Raw genomic sequence first — 17,126 nt, 5'->3', positions numbered from 1 at the left:
AGGAAATAAACCGCCCTTTCCCCGAGTCACAAGGAGCGACACCACAGGGTGCTCGAAAGTTTCCGCATGGAGTGTAGGAAAAGCAAAGAACGGGGTTTTCACAGGTTGCTTGGAACTTTTACTAATTTAGGACTTTCCAGTCATTCTTATTTCCAAGAAATCACAACTATCACACATTCATCAGCCATTAACCACCTACAGAACCCTTTTGGAAGCCTCTGCACACCTTATCCCGGGTAACACCTATGCCCTGCTCCACTGAAACTTCTTTTTAATCCCTTCACTACAAGAAAGGGCAGCAAGGGGAAAACATTGGATTTGATGAACTGGACTGTGCCCAAATGCAAGCCTGAGACCCCAACACTGCAGTGTTTTACAAGCTATGGACACAGACCCTCCTGCCCAAGGACTTGCTCTGACTAAAGCTATTTTATTCAGCTAAAGTGAAATATTAAACATTCCTAATAGGAGCAGCCAGGGAGCTGCGTTCCAAGTCATACATCGGATCTCTGGCTGCGAACCAGGCTTTCAGGATGATTTATTCTTTCTCGGGGCGGGGGGAGGGAGAACACGAACAACTTTGTAAATAAAAAAAAGTTTAAAAAAAAAAAGGGGGGGGGGGGGTGGTGGAGTGTATTTTTTCTCTTTAGCCTGGAGGGATTAAGAGGGGGAGGTGCCAAGCGCTGGGGGCGGCCCGTGCTGGAGGCGTGCTGGGAGCATCCCCACCTCCCTCCCTCCACCGATAAAAGGAGGCAGCGGAGGGCAGCGGGCAGCCGAGCCGGGCAGAGCCGAGGAGAGCCCAACGCAGCCCAGCCAGCAGCGCTCACCGCCCTCTCCCCTGCCCCGCAGCAGCCGCCTCTGGTAACGAATGCGATGGGTGGGATGCAGGAGGACGGGGGTGCAACGGGATGCTGCTGCCTCTGGGCGAGGGATGCGATGGGTGGGATGCAGGGATGCGCAAGGGGGACAGAGGGATGTGATGGGTGGGATGCAGGGATGCGCAAGGGGGACAGAGGGATGTGATGGGTGGGATGCAGGGATGAGCAAGGGGGACAGAGGGATGCAGGGATGCGCAAGGGGGACAGAGGGATGTGATGGGTGGGATGCAGGGATGCGCAAGGGGGACAGAGGGATGCAGTGATGCACAAGGGGGACAGAGGGATGTGATGGGTGGGATGCAGGGATGAGCAAGGGGGACAGAGGGATGCAGGGATGCGCAAGGGGGACAGAGGGATGTGATGGGTCGGATGCAGGGGATGCTGCACAAAATCCAAGGCATGGTGTTGGGAGCCCAACTGGATTCCCTCCTTACTCCCTCCCTACACTCTGGAGGGTCTGGTTGGATTCACCCCCTGCACCGCTGCTCTTTAGCTGCTCAAGCACTGGGGTGACAGGGTGGATGTGTTTTCCTGAAGGGATCCTCTTGCAAAAATCCAAAATCCCTACTTAAAGCAGGGGTCCGCAGAAAGGTTGACCTGTGTAGGGGGCTCTGATCCCTAGAGAAGAAAGCTGCTGGATTTAACTAATGTACCTCTCCCTCTCTCTTCTCCTGTAGAGCTGACACCTTCCAAATCTGCTGAAAACAAACAGACAGACAAAAATGGAAACCATGCACGAGCTGATCCCCTTCGCCAAAGAGATGCTCAGCCAGAAGCCCAACAGAAAAATGGTCAAGCTGTACATGCTGGGCAGTGTGCTGGCGTTCTTCAGCGTGGTTATTGGTCTGGTGGAGACAGTGTGCAGTCCCTTCTCCTCCGAAGGGAGGCTAGAAGAGGAGGAGCAGAACAAACCTGCCCCAGCACGAGAGCAAGCGCTGCCTCAGAAACAGGAGGATTTGATCTTGGAAAAGAGCAAGAAGGCAGTGGCGATTCAGAGGGCCCTTGTGACCAGACAACACGCTTCCTAAGAGCCCTGCGCCCGGAGAGCTGCCTGCCCAGCAACCAAGCACAAGAGACTCTGCTGTCCTATCGTACCTGGTGGTGGTTCCAGCAAGAGAGAAAGGTTGGCTGAAGAAGGAGACCGCAAGGGCAAGACTTGAAAGAAGTGTATGGTTATATTTGCTGCTGTGCAGCAGTGGGGAAAAAATACCTTTTGTTGGTATAAAAATGTGCACGACGCACAGCATGGTTTCTTATTTTTATTACAGACGCATTTTACAACATTTTGCAAAATCAATAAATGTTTTATATGGTACTGGTGCTTTCCAAGCTGCATTTGTTTCACACCCATCTCTTACAGATTTGCAAGTGCTCGTGCTCTGGGTCCTCCCAGGGGTAGCAAGGGGGTCCCAGGGAACAGTTGAGGGTGGTGAAGCTGCTCTGGGACCAAGGCAGCAACCCTTCTGTACCTCCAGCAGCTGCTCCCCTCCAAACTGGGACATCTGGGATGGGGGCAGCAGGTGGCATTTGTCTCACAGGATGACAGACACATGCCCTGAGCTGGAGGCGGGGGTTGTACCTTCCTGGGTTATCTGGGTTTAATGACACAGACTCACACCTCTGACACAGCCTCATGTGCCCAGAACTGTTTAAATAAAACCCTGTCCAACCCCTGGCAATCCTTTTACCGGCTACAGAGGCTGCACAGCTAGAAAAGCTTTAAAGGCAATCTTCTGCCTTTCCTAGGACCTTTCACGAACCCATTGCAGGCACCTAATTACATAGGATAAAACCAACTTCCAGTATTACAAGGGTGTCACAGATGGAAAGACTGAAGCATGGAGAGACACGATGGCATGGCCAGCCTGGAGGGTGTGGAAAGAGGGATCAAAACTCCAGGGCAATGCCTGCCCCACTAAAGGACTTTCACCTCTTTAAAAACCTTGCCTGGGTTGAGTAATAATCTGTAGCCTAAACCCTCCAAGTCAGCCACCGCTGGAAGATCCTGAGGGAAAGGAAGGGAAATAGTCCCTGGCAGCTGTGACTGGGGCAGAAAATCCCTCTTTGTCAGCTCAAGAGCCACAACTAGAAAAATCCCTCTTTGTCTGTTCAATGGCAAAGAGAGGGCAGTGGGAAGACGCTGCTAAACACCTTGTACCGCAGCTGGGAGACGTACCAGCGGCATGCTGCCGTCTGTTTAAGACTAAAACAAGCTCAGCTTGCAAGTCCATCTGTGCTGACCTCCACCACTTCTGGGTTTGGACATCAGGTTCATCTTCACACCAGGTGAGATGCTGCCTCGCACCGTGCTGGCACCCTGCTGCCCACACCTCCTCTCCAGTTATCCGGGGAGTTTAGGAGCTTAAAGCAAAGAGGTTTGTGGAACAATCAAAATAGCTCCTGCTAGGACAACTAACGGGATTAGACAGCTAAAGCACCACGCTGCGCCGGCAGCCCTGGAGCCAACTCGGTGTCACCGTGCCCTGCTGAAGGCGATCTCCAGCCTCCTGACGCATTGCGAGCTCAGAGGTCACCACCTCCCGCATCTTTAACCTGAAAGGTCAGTCCAAGAGGTCCAGCCTACGCGTTGCCACATCCACAGTGGATTGCACTGATGTTAGACAGGACTGGCTCTCTGCAGAGCCATGAATTCACACATATTAATGATCCAAAGGCTCCCCCATCCCTATAGAGGGGTTCAAGGCCAGGCTGGATGGGGCTTGGAGCCCCTGATGCAGTGGGAGGTGTCCCTGCCCATGGCTGGGGGTTGGGATTGGATGGGCTTTGAGGTCTCTTCCAACCCAAACCATTCCACATATCTATGATCCAGTTTAACCTGTAAATGTGACATTTCCCTTGTTCATTAAATACTCAGGAAACCCACAGCTAGCAGGAGATCTGGTGAGTATTTGCCTGAACCCATCCTGCAGCACCTCCTCTAAGATCTTATTTCAGCTTGGAGCTTTTGTCCAGGCTTTCATCATACAGAGCTGTAGGCCACCTGAAACCCAGCAGCCCTCCCTCACAAGGACATGAGCCAAACATCTTTGGAGAGTCCTCACTTGCTATTTGCAGGTTGGGCTCTGGGTGTTTCAAGAGCTGCGAGGGTAAAATCAGGGGCCCAGATAAGAATATCAGCCTCTGCTACCCAACACCAAGGGCACTGGGAACACGGAGAGCAGTCAAGACTCAAAGCAGCCACTGTACCAACAATCAAATATCCAGGCAGGAATTCCCAAATCAGGCACACAGGGAAAAAAATAAACTCAGTGCTTTGAAATGGCTTAAATATCACAGTATTTTCTCCAAAACAGTGAGTAGAAATACAGTGTCAACCCAAACCCAGTCCCGCAATCATCTCAAGCCTCCCCTGGTACCCAAGAGCACATTTGCCTGGAGCGGTGCAGCCGTGACAGCGATGGTGTTTGCTGGGTGTCAGCACTGCCCGGGGGCCACGGTGAGGCAGCTGTGCCGAAACACACTCACATCTGTCACAGCTCAATAGCATCGTGTTTACACACACGCCAGCCTAATGGGAGTCTAACTGAGAGCAGCCCTTTCAAACAGTGATATCCCTACAGTAAAGAAAGAAATCAGATCCATGTTCATGGTAAAGTATGCTGGAAGCAGAAGTAATGACTTCAAGTCCACGTGATAAAGGAAAGCAGGGGGGGAGGAAGAAACATCCTCTGCATTTAACAATGGTTTGGTAATAGGGTTGAAAAAAGCCAAGTATCACTCAAAAGAGATAAAGAAGTGGTGTCCCAATTCCTGCCAAGTGCTTTTGAGTCCCTGAGTTGCACATAGTAACCTGCCCAAGCCCCAGCGCCACCTCCTCCAGCAGCACCCGGCTGCAGGCAGGGGCTCTCCTGCAGCTCCCCTCGGCTGCTCTGCTACCCCAACGAATTCCCTTCACGTGTTTCTGTCTTCCAAGTGAGCTCCAGTTGGCTCTAAATGCAGAACTGCAGAGCAGTCAGCCCAGCATCGAGCATCATCCCTTGAAACGCACAGCCTCAAGCAGACGAGCCATAGAGAAGCGACCTGCAGCGGGGAGATACCTCCAGGATAACTTGGGTGAAGCCATTCCAGAAACAACAGGTTGCTCCCCCTTGGCCCCAGGGCTCCCTCATCGGGCTGGGAACAGCAGAGGATTCCTCTCTGCCAATTAGCAGCAGCAGGGCCAGGACCAGCAGAGATCAGAAAACACATCTCCATAGCTGCCTCTTCCTTCCTTTCCCTCCCCTCGGCTCCCTGCCTCCGGGGAAAGGTTAAAAACAAGTTCTTAAGTTGCATTCAGCAAAACAAACCCAGAAAAAGCTGCAAGTAGGAGTGAGGAGCGGCAGTGCCCTGGAAGGGTGACAGACAGCCAAGAGCAAACCCACGCCAGCAGCAAAACACAGAGAGAGCCAGCAGCTCCTGCTGCCACCACAGCCCCAGCCTTCCCAGGGACCACACCAGCAACCCCCCCTGCTTCATTCCCACACAGGACACCCAAAAGGGCACAGACCCAAGTTTCCCTTCATAAAACCTTTATTTATGTCCAAAATATTCAGTATTTCAGTCCTTTATTATCAGCTCTTTTGCTTCACATGAAATCCCCAAACAAGTGCAATTAAACAAGGCACCAGCAAGGCAAGCGCCACGCTGGGCTCTGTACCCACCAGCCCCACGTCCCCCCGTGCCAACACAGAGCAAAGAGCACGACACCCTCCTGACACGCTTGTAGATGGTGCACAAAGGTTGGTAGTTATCGCTTTAAAGCCATATCCTAAGAGCCTCTCTCCCTGCCAGCAACACAGACAAGATCACAGCCATGGAAAGGTTAAATGAGGTCAATTTTTGTTGAAGCCACAGAATGAAATGGTTGCCCCATGATCACGACCCAAGTTCAAAGCAAAGGGAGGCAGGAAAAGGCAGAATGACTGTCATGGTGTTATCTGTGTGGGTCAAGTGCTTCTTATCAGAGAGAAAGTTGAGACTGAAGGATAACGACAAAAGCAATAATCAATAAAGCAGAAGTAAGGCTAGAAAGCTCCACAGCCCCACCAGTCCCCTAAACTGAATAACCTTTATTTTAAAGCTGCAATAGGGAAAAGGTTTTCTTTAAACAAAACTTTCTGGCTGGTTATAGTGGAGGGGTCCGAGAGGGACAACCACGGCATTGCGCCCACATAAATCAGACAGTAGTCACTGAGGTTGGAAAAGAATTGCAGAATGGTTTGGGTAGGAAGGGACCTCAAAGACCATCCGGTTCCAACATCTTGCTATGGGGCAGGGACACCTCCCACTGGATCAGGGGCTCCAACCCCCATCCAACCTGGCCTTGAACCCCTCCAGGGATGGGGCAGCCACCCCTGCTCTGGGCAACCTGGGCCAGGGCCTCCCCACCCTCATGGTGAAGAAATTTCTCCTTATGTCCAGTCTAAATCTGCCCCTCTCCAGTTTATCCCCATTGCCCCTCATCCTGTCACTCCAAACCTTTGTGAATAGCCCCTCTCCAGCTTTCTTGTAGCCCCTTCAGGTACTGGAAGGTCGCTATAAGGTCTCCCTGGAGCTTTCTCCTCTCCAGGCTGAACAAACCCAACTCTCAGCCTGTCAGCATCGCAGGGCCATGCAGCAACCTCAGAGCATGGAGCAGTGATGCCCCAGGGGGCAGAGAACCTCCACTGCACATCCCCCCCAGCACCCACTTGCTCCCCCGGTGCCTGCCCCACCACCAGGGCTTCCATCAGCAACTGTACCCATGGCCGCATCTCCGCACGCATCTGCGTACGGTGCCAGCGGGAGTAAAAGACAGTTTAACCACCTGCACTAGGCTGCCTCTGATGCACTCGCAGTGAAACTTGATGCTGCTCAGCAAAGACACACCTCTTCTAGGGTGTTGTGCAAAATTCTGCATTTTAACGTAGGACAGGAAATATGAAAAGAGCCCCGGCAGAACTCAAACAGCACCCTTGGAGAGGTTGGGTCTGCCAGCTCCGGCACAGAGCAAATTAAAGGGTTTCGCTTCCCTTCTCCATCCACCGTGATTTTTCCAGTGCTGTGGAAGCGCAGTTACTTCACTAACAGGTTTTAAAGGATTGGCATCGCTGGAGCAGCCCTGCTGAGGGGTTTTTCCCTCTGGAGCAGCCCCACAGAGGGGTTTTTCTTTCCCCTTCCCTTCTCTTTCATGTTTTATTTCCCAGCTCCACAGTGGGATGGGTCGGTGGCAAAAGACTGTGATGCCCTTCTTGGGATTGGTTTTGGCCTTCTGGTTCTACTCTGCAAGGGAAAACTTCAAGCCGGGTGAGTATTAAAAGCATATTTGTCTTTAAGGAGAAATATTAAAAGCCACATTTGTGTATTTTGCACAGAAACTGGACAGAGCTTGGACCAGTCTGAGCCTTTGGGTGGTGGCTGATACAGGGAAGTTGTTTTAACAAAGATTTGAAATCTAACAAGCAATTAATACGCAGGAATAGTTCCTAAGGAAGGAGGAGAGGCTGGAGTCTGAGATGGAGAGGGCTCTGAATGCTCCCTTTTCCAGTGTGCAACAAAAGAGTTCAGAAATATGACTTGAAATTGTTATATTTTGATGCATGCACAGAGGGGATGATTTTTAATGCAGAATAGCTGGGCTGTTTATAATTTATACCCTGACCAAGAGTCCTGTGCTGTTGCTGTGTCACTGGCTCTGGAGAGGAGCTGCAGCCGCTTCCCAGAGCAGCTTTTTCAGTAGATGGAAGAATGTCCTGGTGCCGGACGCTCTGCACTTGCAGGCTTGCTTGGCTCCCAGCTAACTGCTCCCTTTCAGGGACGCCAGGGGATTGGATTTTTAAATAGGGTTTGGATAAATGAAAGCCCCATGCCTTGGTCCCCAGAGATGCTGAAAGGGAAGCGGGTGATCGTCACCGGGGCGAGCACTGGGATCGGCGAGCAGATGGCGTATCACCTGGCGCGGATGGGAGCCCACGTTGTGATCACAGCGCGGACAGAGGCCAAGCTGCACCAAGTAAATGGCAAGCTGAGCGCTCACACACGGGCAGGGGTAGCAGCACATGCACAAACACACAAAGGCCAATCTCACCCCACAGGTACACGCACAAACGTGCGATTGCCACAGCGCAAATACCCTACAGGCACAGTTCCAGTGCCAGGTACACAAACCTGCGCTGCCCGAGGCTTCTGCACGCGCAGAAACCCCTCTCCTGGGAGGACACGCACCCTGTGCGGCACAGAGGATGGATTTGAACTTAGAGTTGTGTACACACATCCCAGTCCACACGCGCACCCGCATTCCACTGCAGTGATAGGCAAGCTCCTGCTGCACATCCTCAAGCTGCACCAGGGGAGGGTTAGATTGGACATTAGGAAAAATTCTTTCCCCAAAAGTGTTGTCGAGCACTGGCACCAGCTTCCCGGGGCAGTGATGGAGAGCCCATCATGGGAGGGATTTAAGAGCCCTAGATACATACTGCTTAGGGACGTGGTTCAGTGGTGGAGTGTGCAGTGTTGGGTTTATGGTTGGACTCTGTGATCTTAAAGGACTTTTTCTACCTGAAAGGTTCTGTGGGCAACACATTCACCAAAGGAATAACTTTTCAGGCTCCCTTTCAAGCTTAAAAGGCCCCAAACATACTCCTGAAGCTCCAAACCACTGTTTTCAGGCAGGGACACAGCACACGGAGCACTCTTTTCCTAAGACACCAGGCTCCCCAGGGCAGGGAAAGGGCTCTCTGACACATGGTGTGTGTATGCAGGTGGCAGAGCGGTGCCGGGAGCTGGGAGCAGCCTCCGCACGGTACATCAGCGGCACCATGGAGGACATGGCCTTCGCCGACCGCGTGGTGAAGGAGGCAGGGACCTTGCTGGGTACGTTCAGAGCCTGCTCTCCACAAAGGACAGCAGAACACTGCACCTCGCCTTGGCCATGCTGCTTTCTGCTATGTGTCCACTAAAAGAGATGGAGACGGGGGGAGGTGGGAGAGGTTGTTCCCTACATCTGCCCTCTGCCATCCCACTCCTCTGCCTGCTCAAACTGAACCACATTCACCATTTCAGCTCTGTGTCCTCAGGGCATCCTGTCCCAGTACCACAATCTCAGATTTCATCACCCCCGGCTACTGTGGTCAGAAGCGCTATCAGGCCAGCAGCAGCCTTGCTATTGCAGCCATGGGTCACGGCTGTGGAAACGCAATGTTTCAGCTCGCCTGCCCTGCACCCACAGAGAACTCAAGGGTGATCTCCCCTGTGCCATGGTACTTGCATTTCAAACCAGAGAAAACAAAAAGCACAACAACATTGTCACTGGCAGCCCCCATCCTGACTATATCCCTGGTTCAGAGATGATGGGTGGCAGCCCCGACCCAAAAACCCAATTTCTTTTGTTGACATTTGCTCTGCTGGTTGCAGCCCCCTCCAGGCACTAACGTCTGCTCCTCTCTTGCAGGAGGCCTCGACATGCTGATTCTTAACCATGTTGGCGCATCGTACTTTGGTTATTATAATGGGGATGTTGAACACGTACGGAAGCTTCTGGAGATCAACTTCCTCAGCTACGTGGCCATGACCACATCTGCCCTGCCCATGCTCAAGGAGAGCGAGGGCAGCATCGTGGTGGTTTCATCCATGGCAGGTGAGCAGGGAGGCAAGCAGGCGACATGGGATTCAGTCAAAAGGCACCGTGGGCCTATTTACAGAGAAACCAGGCATCCTAAAGGAGTCATAACTGTTTAATGCACTTTAAAAAATCCCCAGATCCAGATGCTTTTGTATTTTCTCAATGAAATTTGCCCTCTGAGGAAACCAAATCATCCCAGCTCGCTTTTCAACCATCCTTGTAATTACACTCCACACCCCGGTGTCAGGCTTATGAGAGCAGCAGAGCTCATATACCCCTGGTTTTATGGAGACAAGTAGAAATGTAATAATTTCATAGAATACAATGCTCTGGGTTGGAAGACACCTTTGCAGGTCATCCAGCCCAACCCCAATTTCTCTCTGCATCCGTTCTTCAACCGTTCATCTCACTTTGGTAGGTCAAGTTCCTACTGACAGCTGTGGAGTGAGTTATTGATTGACTTTGTTCACAAAATCATGACTGTTCTAATGGATTCCTGTTAACTCAGGGCACTGCACCACTTGCAGATGTCCCTGCTCCTAGCCAGCACGGTAGTTAAGTCTGCTGGTCGTCAGCTCAGCAGCCAGAGACAAGAGCTTAAACTCCACTTCATTCCTCCCCTCCGAGGATTTCCCAGTTCCCACGCACACCCTGAGCACAGACATGAGACAGGGAAGCTGGCAGGGATAGGTGTGATGCTGCTGTGCAGATGCCAGCATGACATTTCACCACCAGTAAACTCCCTGCGGGCACAGAACTTGATCTGATGCAGGGCACAACAGAGGCTTAGGCAGAAAGGCTTTAACATAACTTCACTCTGTGTCCAGGTAAAGTCGGGTTTCCCTTTACGGTTCCCTACTCTGCAACTAAGTTTGCCTTGGACGGATTTTTCAGCTCCCTGAGGCAGGAATTCGCCATGCAGAAAGTTAATGTTTCCATCACCCTCTGCATCCTCGGTTTCATCGATACCGGTGAGTGTCGTTTCATCGGCCTCATCATCTCCTTCCCAGCTTCTCATCCCACCTTTCCAGCCCCTCTGCCACCACTCTCCTCCTTCACCTCTGCTGCTGCTCTCCTCCAGCCCCGCGGTGGTAGGAGCGGGTGCCAAACGCTACCCCGGGAGATCCCATTTCTCCTCCATCAGAAAAAGCTTGTCTCCCGGAGCTCCTTCCCACTCGAGGAGCGCCCTCCTCTGGTCAAGACACCTCCTGCCCCAGCCAAGGAGCATCCTCGCCCTCCGTGATAAGCACACCACCTCCCCCCGGCTCCAGACCCCCAGCCAGGGAGCCCACACACACACTTAAGACCCCCGGACAAAGAGAGGTTCCTCCCCAGCTCGAGCATCCCCCCCATCATGAGCGCCCCCCTCTCCACTCAAGACCCCTCGGTGAAGGAGCCCCCCAACCCCGCTCGAGCATCCTCCCTCCCCTCCTCCCCAAGGATGAGCAGCCCCCGTCCCATCCCCAAGCCCCCATCGGTCTCACAGCCCCCCGACTTCGGCTCGAGCATCCTCCTCTTTCCTTTGTGATGAGTGCCCCCCGCTCCCCCCGAGACTCCTCGGTATCGGATCCCCCATCCCCTCCCTGAGCATGCTGCATCCTCCCCTTCTCCTTCATCCCTCCGCTCGAGCAGCTTCCCCTCCGAGCATCCTCCCCTTCTCCTGCATCCCCTTCCCTAAGCATCCTTCCCTTCTCCTTCATGCCCTCCCCGAGCACACTCCCCTTCGAACATCCTCCCCGTCCCCTCCCGGAGCATCCTTCATCCCCACCCCTTCTCTCCGTCCCCTCCTCGAGCATCCTGCACCCTCCCCTTATCCTTGATCCCCTCCCCGAGCATCCTCCCCTTCTCCTTAATCCTCCCCCTCCAAGCATCTTCCCCCTCCACCATCCCCTCCCCGAGCATCCTGCATCCCTCCCCCTTCTCCTTCATCCCTTCCCTTGAGCATCCTCCCCTTCTCCTTGATCCCCCCTTCTCTCCGTCCCGTCCCAGAGCATCCTGCATCTTCCTCTTATCCTTGATCCCCTCCCGGAACATCCTCCCCTTCTCCCTAATCCTCCCCCTCCAAGCATCTTCCCCCTCCACCGTCCCCTCCCCGAGCATCCTGCATCCCTCCCCTCGAGCATCCTCCCCTTCTCCTTGATCCCCTCCCCGAGCATCCTTCATCCCCCCCACTTCACCCCGTCCCGTCCCAGAGCATCCTGCATCTTCCTCTTCTCCTCGATCCCCTCCCCGAGCATCCTGCATCCTCCCCTTCTCCTTGATCCCCTCCCCGAGCATCCTGCATCCTCCCCTTCTCCTCGATCCCCTCCCCGAGCATCCTGCATCCTCCCCTTCTCCTCGATCCCCTCCCCGAGCATCCTGCATCCTCCCCTTCTCCTTGATCCCCCTCCCCGAGCATCCTGCATCCTCCCCTTCCCCTTGATCCCCCTCCCCGAGCATCCTGCATCCTCCCCTTCCCCCTGACGCCCTCCCCGGTCGCGGATCCGTCCCCCACGCCGCTCTCCGGTCCCGCAGAGCGGGCGGTGCGGGCGGCGGCGGGGCTGCTGCTGTCGGTGCCGGCGCCGCGGGCCGAGTGCGCGCTGGAGATCGTGCGGGCGGGCGCGCTGCGGCTCCGCGAGCTCTACTACCGCTACGGCTCCACCCGCCTCCCGCTGCTGCTCCGCGACTGCGCCGCCGACCTCCTCGACTACCTCGTCCGCAGCCGCTACCGCCTCTAGGGGGACGGTAATTAGCGCCCTCCTTAAGGACCGACCTCCCCGCGCCCTCCGAGCGGCTCCTCCAGCCCGGAGCCCGGGACGAGGCGCGGAGGACCGAGCCCTTCCCAAAGCGGGGAACGGCCCCGGTGAACTAATTTACTCAATAAAACTCGTTAACCCGACAGTTCCGTGTGCCCTGAGGGGGGTTTTGTCCCCTCGTTCACCGGCACCGAACGCCCCCGAGAAGGGGCGCGGATGCACTGACAGGGAAGTGGAATCCTTGCCATTATCCTTAAATCACTGTACCAGCTTTTCCAACCTTAATGATTCTGCGGTTCTAAGGTACAGGAGTGATCCAAGGGCTGGAGCGTCTCCTGTACAAGGACAGGCTGAGAGTTGGGGTTGTCCAGCCTGGAGAAGAGAAGGCTCTGAGACCTTATAGCGCCCTTCCAGTACCTGAAGGGGCTACAAGAAAGCTGGAGAGGGGCTGTTCACAAAGGTCTGGAGTGACAGGACGAGGGGCAATGGGGATAAACTGGAGAGGGGCAGATTTAGACTGGACATAAGGAGAAATTTCTTCACCATGAGGGTGGGGAGGCCCTGGCCCAGGGTGCCCAGATGGGCATTGAGCCCCTGATCCAGTGGGAGGTGTCCCTGCCCATGGCAGGGGTGGGACTGGATGATCTTTAACGTCCCTTCCAACCCAAACTATTCCATGAATCTATGAAAAGTCTTCTCATCCCATCCAGTCCAACCACCAACACAACCTCACCATGCCCACTAAACCACATCCCAAAGTGCAACAGCCACACATTCTTTGAACACCTCCAAGCATGGACACTCCACCTTTATTATTTGAAGCATAAAATCATGGAATGGTTTGGTTTGGAAGGGACCTCAAAGCCCATCCAGTTCCAACCTAGTGCCATAAGCAGGAACACCTCCCAGTGGATCCAGTTGCTCCAGCAACAACCGCGCAGGGATGAAGCAACACCAAACCTCCCCAAACCCTTCCCACCAAATTAGTGCCCAGGCTCAGTTTGTTCCTCACTTTAAAAGAAAAACAGGAGCTGGCATTTCCATTTCCCTTATCCCAAGATCGCCCACAGACACCAGTGCACGCTGAGCAGGGTTTTGCCCTTTCAACTTTCAGAAAATCATTTGCCAACACATTCACCGCAGACGCTGAGCAGCACAACAACATAACACGCTTGTAAAAGCTGAAGATCTTTATTATTAACCCACTTGGCTCTATCACTGCCTTTTGCAATCAGTGGATTCCACAAGAGTGCAGGTTTTTAGGTACCGGATCCACCCAGTCATGTTACATCAATGATGTTGCACAGAATAAGCCAGACACACCGGTAAGGGTCTAAAAGCCATGTCTGCCAGCCCTGTTCTCTCTAGATAAAGGCTTTTCCACGCCTGCCCTTTCAGCGCTCTCTAAAGCGCACCTGAAACTTCTGGCAGGGCATGGGTGCAAAGGGACAGCCTGAAGTCCAAAGTGACACTCTCCCTTGGGTTAATGTTTGCTAAATCACAGGAACAGCCAAGAAAAGGTCCAGCAGATACCAGCAAACCCATGCAAGATAACCAGTTCAGAACTGCTCACTCCCAGCCCTATTTGTAACCCACAGCCACCTGCCCACGGTCAGAGCCACAGTTTACCCACTCCTGCCTGTCCTTTTGCCGAAGGATGGGGCTGCTCCTGAAGGTTTTCATCCCCTTGCTAGGACTGGCGCTGGCCTTTTATTTCTATTCAGCACCCAAGGATTTCAGTGAAGGTAAGTCATTGAAAAGCATGCTTTTAAATCGCAACCAGCAAGGCTGCTGCCCAAGCAGCAGCGCATGCCTATGCTGAAGAGCTGGGGCTGTTTAAAGGGACTGAAAGCACAACCAGAAAAGCCAAAAGGCAGGAGTGCTGAGGGCTGGAAGGGGAGGACAGGCAGTCCTGGATGCAAGGGGTCACAGCACTCTGTGCCGCACAGGAGAGCTCACGGGATTGTGGAGTGTCCCAGCAGACTCAGTTCAAGTATGTGATCTCAGTAAATTATTTACTTGGGAAATGTTCAGTTATCCACTCATTAAATGTTCATTTAATCCTCTGACCATTTCCAAAAGCCACTCCACAACCAGGCTGGACACAAAGCTCAAACCTTGCACACATTTCCCATCATGCGGTAACAGGGTGGGGGGTGATGGTGTGGGCTGTGCCAACTCTGAGCTATACACCCTCCTCTCCAGAGATGCTCCGAGGGAAGCGGGTGATCGTGACAGGAGCCAGCAGTGGCATCGGGGAGCAGATGGCCTATCACCTGGCACGCATGGAGGCCCATCTCCTGCTCACAGCACGGACCGAGGCCAAGCTGCAGAAAGTAAATGGCAAGCAGAGCTTGCCGGGCTGGCAAAATACATTCCCAACCCAGAATCCCACAGACTTTCACCCCAGACTGAGCACGCAAGGATGCCAGATACCCTGCAGATCCACCCCAGTGTTTCCCCAGCACAAGCCCTTTCCAGCAGACACCTCCCACCACAACAAATGGCATTTTCAGTGCCAACAGCACAGCATTCCTTTCCCTGCAGCCTTCAGCTGTGAGTCGTCCTACTGGGGACAACTGAACTCTATTTGCATCCCATATACAAGAGAATCAAAACTAAGACATCACATCCCTATTTATAAATACTAAATATTTGGCTCAGAGATTCCATATTTTAACTCCTCCCATGAAGGGCAAAGGGTTCCCAGCAGGACAGAGAGACGCACTGTCCATCCTTCCCAAGACAGCAACTGCTTTTGTGGAACTGGGGGGACCTGTGGGGAGTCCCAGTGCCAACACAGCTCTCGCTGTCGCCGCAGGTTGTGGCACGGTGCCTGGAGCTGGGTGCTGCATCTGCCTACTACGTGAGCGGCTCCATGGAGAACACCACATTCGCCGAGACGGTAGTAAAGGAGGCTGAGAACACCTGGGGTAGGTGGTGGGGACCTGGCCCCCTCCTCCCTTCAACACATTTTGGGGCTATTCCAGCCACCAAGAAGGTGCTTTGTTTTCAGCTGCCGGTTGCTAACAGCAAGCATGCTCTGCTTCCAGGAGGCCTCGATATGCTCATCCTAAATCACCTTGGTGAAAGCTACTTCAATTACTTCAATGGGGATGTTAATCACGTACGGAAGCTCCTAGAGATCAACTTCCTCAGCTTCGTGGCAATGACAGCATCTGCGCTGCCCATGCTGAAGGAGAGCGAGGGCAACATCGTGGTGGTTTCATCTGTGGCAGGTGAGCACGCAAAGAGAGCCACCCCACCGGGAGCCAGGATCAGCAAGTGATTTATATCCCGGATGCACAATTCGAGTCCTCTGGGGGATTTATATTCCATGACCCATCCTGCTGGTCTCTTGGCATCCACTAATGACCAGCACGTGCTGCAGCTGACAGGACCTCACCACAGGTTGGTTTTGTGTGCATCGCCACAAATTACACTCTTTTGCTATGCAGGAATACGAGAACAGTATCACCCAGAACTGAAGGTACTCATGCCACTGTGTGCCGTATGTTACATTCTAAACATCCCTGCATCAGTTTATTTCTCTCAAGCATCCTTGACTGCTCTCTTAGTCATCCTAAATCACAATATCATAGGTATTTGGAAGGCAAGAGGAAGGAAGAGACATGCAGCTTGGTGTCCACCCAGTACATGAACCCTGATGTTGTGTTTCTAATCCAGGTAAAATTGGCAGCCCATTTACCGCTCCCTATTCTGCAACCAAGTTTGCCTTAGATGGATTTTACAGCTCCTTGCGACATGAATTCATCATAGAGAAGGTCAACGTCTCCATCACACTCTGCATCCTGGGCTACATCAATACAGGTAAGCTCAGCACCGCTGGGGCCCCAGGGATCGGTGCATTTCCCAACAGAGCCAAGCTACTCTCACCACCAGCCCTCTGGCCCCAAGCTGCTCAGCACCCTGCTTGGCCACCACCACTGGACACATCATGCAGGGGCTGCGCGATGGTGGAAATGTGACCCTAACTCTTTAAAAAGCGTGGCCAGAGGCACTTGACTCTGCTATTCTTGCAACAAACCCAGGGGAGGTGGGGATTCCATCCCATGGTCACTCAAGAGATGGAAAGGAATGGGAAGGACATGGCTATAAATTTATTTTAGCTGTTCTGAGCCCTGTTAAGCAGGTCTGATCCCCAGAGTTTTTCAGTTCATCAGAGGAAGCTACAGACACCCCAGCTGAGCCAGTGGTGACTGCAGTGGTGCCTCCATCCAATACAGCTTCTCCCCTCCCTGTCCTCCCATCTCTCCAGAGAACGCCGTGCGAATGGTCTCGCATGCCATAAAGGACACACCAGCACCTAAGGAACAGTGCGCACTGGAGATCATCAAGAGTGGGGCGCTGCGCCAGCGGGAGCTCTACTACCCACCCTGGAAGGTGGGCAGCCTGGTCCTCCTCAGGGCCATTGCCCCCAACTTCATTGACTCCCTCATGATGAGCGGCTACAATGTGGAAAACATCAGAAGAACATAGTCCCCATGGTGGCAAGCATCCCAGAGCACCTTGGCCCAGGCAGGAGGCATCTGGGTGTCGGTCTGGCTACTGGGGTGCTCTTTTCCTTGCCACCCCATGCACTTCCCTGGCCCCCCGAGAGGGGATGCACCAGGAGCCTTTAACACACAGCATCAAAATGTACTTTTTCATAATAAACTCTTACAACCGGCTTTTTCTGACTAAGAAACACTTCAGAAGAGCTCCAGGCAGCAGAACCCACTGCTAGAGTCCTGCTTACCAGCAGGTTTCCTGCTCAGGTTGCAGAAACCATTCCCCCATAGAAAGCCCCAAGCCTGCGGTGCTGAGTGCTGCGGGAAGCAACCAGGGGCCACAGCCCTGAATGAGGATTTGGGGCCAAGAACCACAAACACCCAAAACAACAAGAGGGTCTTC

The 17,126-nt window shown here is 53.5% G+C and overlaps 3 protein-coding genes across 9 annotated transcripts; all 3 read left to right on the top strand.

Annotated features, from left to right (window-relative positions):
* Positions 1-787: 787 nt before the first annotated feature.
* Positions 788-2,193, top strand: G0S2 (G0/G1 switch 2). Its single transcript, XM_069876204.1, has 2 exons — positions 788-861; positions 1,556-2,193. The coding sequence occupies exon 2, from the start codon at positions 1,601-1,603 to the stop codon at positions 1,904-1,906; it is 306 nt and encodes a 101-aa protein (XP_069732305.1). The 5' UTR covers positions 788-861; positions 1,556-1,600; the 3' UTR covers positions 1,907-2,193.
* Positions 2,194-6,622: 4,429 nt separating this feature from the next.
* On the top strand, positions 6,623-12,350 carry LOC138730715 (11-beta-hydroxysteroid dehydrogenase 1-like). Of its 7 annotated transcripts, XM_069876185.1 has the most exons (7): positions 6,805-6,947; positions 7,072-7,163; positions 7,739-7,869; positions 8,618-8,729; positions 9,307-9,492; positions 10,305-10,448; positions 11,992-12,350. In XM_069876185.1, exons 2-7 carry the CDS (start codon positions 7,076-7,078, stop codon positions 12,192-12,194), a joined length of 864 nt encoding a protein of 287 aa, XP_069732286.1. In that variant the 5' UTR covers positions 6,805-6,947; positions 7,072-7,075; the 3' UTR covers positions 12,195-12,350. The 7 variants fall into 7 exon arrangements, with proteins under 7 accessions (XP_069732285.1, XP_069732282.1, XP_069732281.1 ...); XM_069876184.1 differs by having other exon boundaries at positions 6,623-7,163; XM_069876181.1 differs by lacking the exon at positions 11,992-12,350 and having other exon boundaries at positions 6,623-6,947; positions 10,305-11,961.
* A 1,388-nt stretch (positions 12,351-13,738) lies between these two features.
* Positions 13,739-17,052, top strand: LOC138730471 (11-beta-hydroxysteroid dehydrogenase 1-like). The gene is made up of 6 exons (XM_069875674.1): positions 13,739-13,957; positions 14,418-14,548; positions 15,034-15,145; positions 15,266-15,451; positions 15,900-16,043; positions 16,492-17,052. The coding sequence occupies exons 1-6, from the start codon at positions 13,870-13,872 to the stop codon at positions 16,710-16,712; spliced, it is 882 nt and encodes a 293-aa protein (XP_069731775.1). The 5' UTR covers positions 13,739-13,869; the 3' UTR covers positions 16,713-17,052.
* The last annotated feature ends 74 nt before the right edge of the window (positions 17,053-17,126 follow it).

This window comes from Phaenicophaeus curvirostris, chromosome 24, assembly GCF_032191515.1.
Source record: "Phaenicophaeus curvirostris isolate KB17595 chromosome 24, BPBGC_Pcur_1.0, whole genome shotgun sequence".
Lineage (NCBI taxonomy): Eukaryota > Metazoa > Chordata > Aves > Cuculiformes > Cuculidae > Phaenicophaeus > Phaenicophaeus curvirostris.
Note: the sequence above shows the minus strand (reverse complement) of the source record. Positions and strands in the feature narration are given on the sequence as shown.

Coding starts and splice junctions, on each gene's coding strand:
- G0S2 (XM_069876204.1), top strand. CDS start 1,601: ATGGAAACCATGCACGAGCTGATCCCCTTCGCCAAAGAGATGCTCAGC.
- LOC138730715 (XM_069876178.1), top strand. CDS start 7,597: ATGGAAGAATGTCCTGGTGCCGGACGCTCTGCACTTGCAGGCTTGCTT. Junction 7,870..8,617: donor CAGAGGCCAAGCTGCACCAA/GTAAATGGCAAG, acceptor GTGTGTATGCAG/GTGGCAGAGCGGTGCCGGGA. Junction 9,493..10,304: donor GGTGGTTTCATCCATGGCAG/GTGAGCAGGGAG, acceptor CTCTGTGTCCAG/GTAAAGTCGGGTTTCCCTTT.
- LOC138730471 (XM_069875674.1), top strand. CDS start 13,870: ATGGGGCTGCTCCTGAAGGTTTTCATCCCCTTGCTAGGACTGGCGCTG. Junction 15,146..15,265: donor GGAGGCTGAGAACACCTGGG/GTAGGTGGTGGG, acceptor CTCTGCTTCCAG/GAGGCCTCGATATGCTCATC. Junction 15,452..15,899: donor GGTGGTTTCATCTGTGGCAG/GTGAGCACGCAA, acceptor TTTCTAATCCAG/GTAAAATTGGCAGCCCATTT.